General features: G+C 50.7%; 1 protein-coding gene across 1 annotated transcript in view; it reads right to left on the bottom strand.

The window, feature by feature from the left end:
- Positions 1-3,706, bottom strand: part of RELB (v-rel avian reticuloendotheliosis viral oncogene homolog B) — a gene marked incomplete at its 5' end in the record, with an annotated part of 41,595 nt that overhangs the window by 3,490 nt on the left and 34,399 nt on the right. Inside the window, 2 exons of the mRNA XM_011963023.1 lie at positions 2,816-2,893; positions 3,032-3,100. Coding sequence (XP_011818413.1) covers positions 2,816-2,893; positions 3,032-3,100 — 147 coding nt within the window. The remainder of the gene's footprint in view (positions 1-2,815; positions 2,894-3,031; positions 3,101-3,706) is intronic.

The raw sequence follows: 3,706 nt of genomic DNA on the forward strand, positions 1-3,706 counted from the left end.
AAAAAAAAAAAAAAAAAAAAAGCAAGTTCCTAATATCTCCTGGGCACTAACTCTGCGCCAACCACCATGATAAATAACTGTATGACATCATCTCACTAAATTGGGGAAAGGACTGTAAGAGACAGGGTCTCCATCTGACAGATGAGTAAGTGAGGCTCACGGAGGTCACACAGCAGCTAAACTGTGGGGCAGATTTCAAACCCAGTCTGATCCCAGAGGCCATACTCCTAACCATTACACTGCAGTGCCTTGGCGGTACTGCTTCCACAAGGGAGGGGTGCTTTAGACCTTGGGAAACTGGGATGCTGGGGAAGGTGGATGAATAGGGAAGGGGGTTTAGGAAATTGGAGAGCAAAGATTGGTGAAGTGGGCTAGGATTGGTGGTTGCTAGGGGCAGAGCTATTAGGCATTGGTTACCAGTTGCAGGGGAGGGGGAAGAACAGGTGGAGCTTCAAATCTCCAGGGTGGGACTAGGTCAGGTGGTCCAGGCTCAGCAGTCTGAGTGGTTAGGAGCTGGCTAGAAGCTGGGTACCTTAGCTGGGTGTTGGGGGCTATGTTTTTAGAGTTGGTGGTCAGTGGGTAGAGACTTTTTCTCTTTTCTTTTTCTTTTCTTTTCTTTCTTTTTTTTTTTTCTGAGACAGAGTCTTACTCTGTTGTCCAGGCTGGAGTGCAGTGGCGCCATCTTGGCTCACTGCAACCTCCATCTCCCGAGTTCAAGTGATTCTCGTGCCTCAGCCTCCCGAGTAGCTGGTACCACAGGTGTGCGCCACCACACTCAACTAATTTTTGTATTTTTAGTAGAGACGGGCTTTCACCACGTTGGCCAGGATGGTCTTGAACTCCTGACCTCAGATGATCCGCCCCCACCCCCCCGCCTGCCTCCCAAAGTGCTGGGATTACAGACGTGAGCCACCACACCCAGGCATCTTTTCTTTTCTTGTTTCTTTTCTCTTCTCTTCTTGAGACGGAGTCTTTCTTTGTTGCCCAGGCTGGAGCTCAGTGGTACAATCTCAGCTTACCGCAACCTCTACCTCCTGGATTCAAGCAATTCTCATGCCTCAGCCTCCCGAGCAGCTGGGACCACAGGCATGGGTCACCACGCCCAGCTAATTTTTGCATTTTTAGTAGAGACAGGGTTTCACCATGATGGCCAGGCTGGTCTCGAACTCCTGGCTAGAGATTTTTTTTCTGAGGGCAGCCAGATAGGATTGGGGTTCATGGGAGCTGGAAGCTGGCATGTGAGTTGAGATGAAGGCAAGGGTAGAACAGGCCAGAGACAGGCTCTGAGGTTGGCTGGCTTCAACCACCACCCCTATTCATCCATCATCAACTCCCTGCTACCTATGCCATATATATCACCACTCATCTACACAGATGCCCAGGGGCCACCTCCCTGTTCCACCAGGGATCTGCTACTGTGTGGCCTCAGGCAAGAGACTTCACCTCTCTGGGCTTCAGTTTCCTCACCTGTAAAACAGGGGAATGACAGCACATACCTCACAGGTTAAGTGAATAAACTCACAGAAAGCACTTAGATGCCTGTCATACAGTACCCACGAGAAGAAATATATTAAGAACCAGGCGCTGTGGCTCATGCCTGTAATCCCAGCACTTTAGGAGGCTAAGGTGGGAGGATCACCTGAGGTCAGGAGTTCGAAACCAGCCTGGCTAATGTGGTGAAACCCCATCTCTACTAAAAATACAAAAATTAGCCAGGCATGGTGGTGGGTGCCTGTAGTCCCAGCTAATTGGGAGACTGAGGCCGGAGAATCTCTCAAACCTGGGAGGCAGCAGTTGCAGTGAGCCAAGATCACACTACTGCACTGTAGCCTGGACAACAGAGATTCTGTCTCAAGAGAAAAAAAAAAAAAAAGAAGAAGAAGAAGAAGAAGAAATGTATTAAGAGTCAGGTGCTGTGGCTCATGCCTGTAATCCCAACACTTTGGGAGGGTAAGGCAGGAGAATGGCTTGGGCTCAGGAGTTCAAGACCAGCCTGGGCAACATGGCAATACCCCGTCTCTACAAAAAATACAAAAATTAGTCAAGCATGGTGATGCATGCCTGTAGTCCCAGCTACTCAGGAGGCTGAGGTGGGAGGATCGCTTAAGTCCAGCAGGTTGAAGCTGCAGTGAGCCATGGTTGTACCACTACACTCCAGTCTGGGTGAGAGAGAGAGACTATCTCAAAAAAAAAAAGAAAAAGAAAAAGAAAAAAGGCCAGGTGTGGTAGCTCATGCCTGTAATCTCAGCACTTTGGGAGGCCAAAGAGGGCAGATCACTTGAGGTCAAGAGTTCAAGACCAGCCTGGCCAATATGGTGAAACCCCGTCTCTACTAAAAAATACAAAAATTAGCCGGGCGTGGTGGTGCATGCCTGTAGTCCCAGCTACTCAGGAGCCTGAAGCAGGAGAATCGCTTGAACTGGAGAGGCAGAGGTTGCAGTGAGCTGAGATCATGCCACTGTACTGCAGTCTGGGCAACAGAGCGAGACTCCATCTCCAAAAAAAAAAGAAATAGATTAAATTTTAAAACACCACTGACCTAAGTATGTACTGGGCCTTTTCAAAGGAGTCCCTGAGGCTCTGAGAGGTAGAGCAACTTAACGAAGGTCACATAGCAAGGAAATGGTCCAGAAGAGATCAGAACTTCCATTCTGTCTCCAGAGCCCTCATTCTTTCCACTGGATGTTGCTGGCTAAGTGCTGAGTGACTCGCCTTGTGGCTGCTCTTGGAGGGCGTGAAGAGGCCAGAAAAGCAGGGCTGCCACTTACCCTCTGCCCACCCAGGGGACAGGGGCTTATGTGTAGCTGGGACCCACCTGAGCCGTGGCTGGGCAGGAAGTGGTCCAGGATGGCCGGCTTTTTCTTCCGCCGTTTGCTCTCGATGCCGTGGGGATCTAAGGGAAGGCAGAGATGAGGACCCCTGTTCCCCGACAGCCCTTCCTCCCCAGCCTGGGGGGGGAAAGGGAAGTGGGGTCAGCTGTCCCCTCCCCAGAACCTGGGGATGGGGGTGGAAAAGGGCAGAGGGCACACACCAGAGCTGTTCAGCTCCCCAAGGACGTCAGGCATCCCCCGTTTCCGCTTCTTGTCCACGCCGTAGCTGTCTGTTGAGGAGACACCAGGGACATATGAGAAGTAATTCATCAATAATAATTAATTCCTTTATTTATTTATTTATTTATTTTTAGAGACAGTTTTGCTCTGTTGACCAGGCTGGAGTGCAGTGGCACGATCTCGGCTCACTGCAACCTCTGCCTGCCAGGTTCAAGCAATTCTCCTGCCTCAGCTTCCCAAGTAGCTGAGATTACCGGTGTGTGCCACCACGCCCAGCTAATTTTTGTATTTTTTTAGTAGAGAGGGGATTTCACTATATGTTGGCCAGTCTGGTCTTGAACTCCCGACCTCAAGCGATCCGCCTGCCTTGGCCTCCCGAAGTGTTGGGGATTACAGGTGTGAGCCGCTGTGCCTGGCCTCTATTTTTTTTTTTTTTTTGAGACGGAGTCTCGCTCTGTCGCCCAGGCTGGACTTGAACTCCTGACCTCAGGTGATCTGCCCACCTCGGCCTCCCAAAGTGCTGGGATTACAGGCATGAGCCACTGCACCTGCCTCAAGTGGCCTTTATTTTTTTTTTTTTTTGAGACGGAGTCTCGCTCTGCCGCCCAGGCTGGAGTGCTGTGGCCCGATCTCAGCTCACTGCAAACTCCGCCTCC

This window comes from Colobus angolensis, unplaced genomic scaffold, assembly GCF_000951035.1.
Source record: "Colobus angolensis palliatus isolate OR3802 unplaced genomic scaffold, Cang.pa_1.0 Scaffold60, whole genome shotgun sequence".
Lineage (NCBI taxonomy): Eukaryota > Metazoa > Chordata > Mammalia > Primates > Cercopithecidae > Colobus > Colobus angolensis.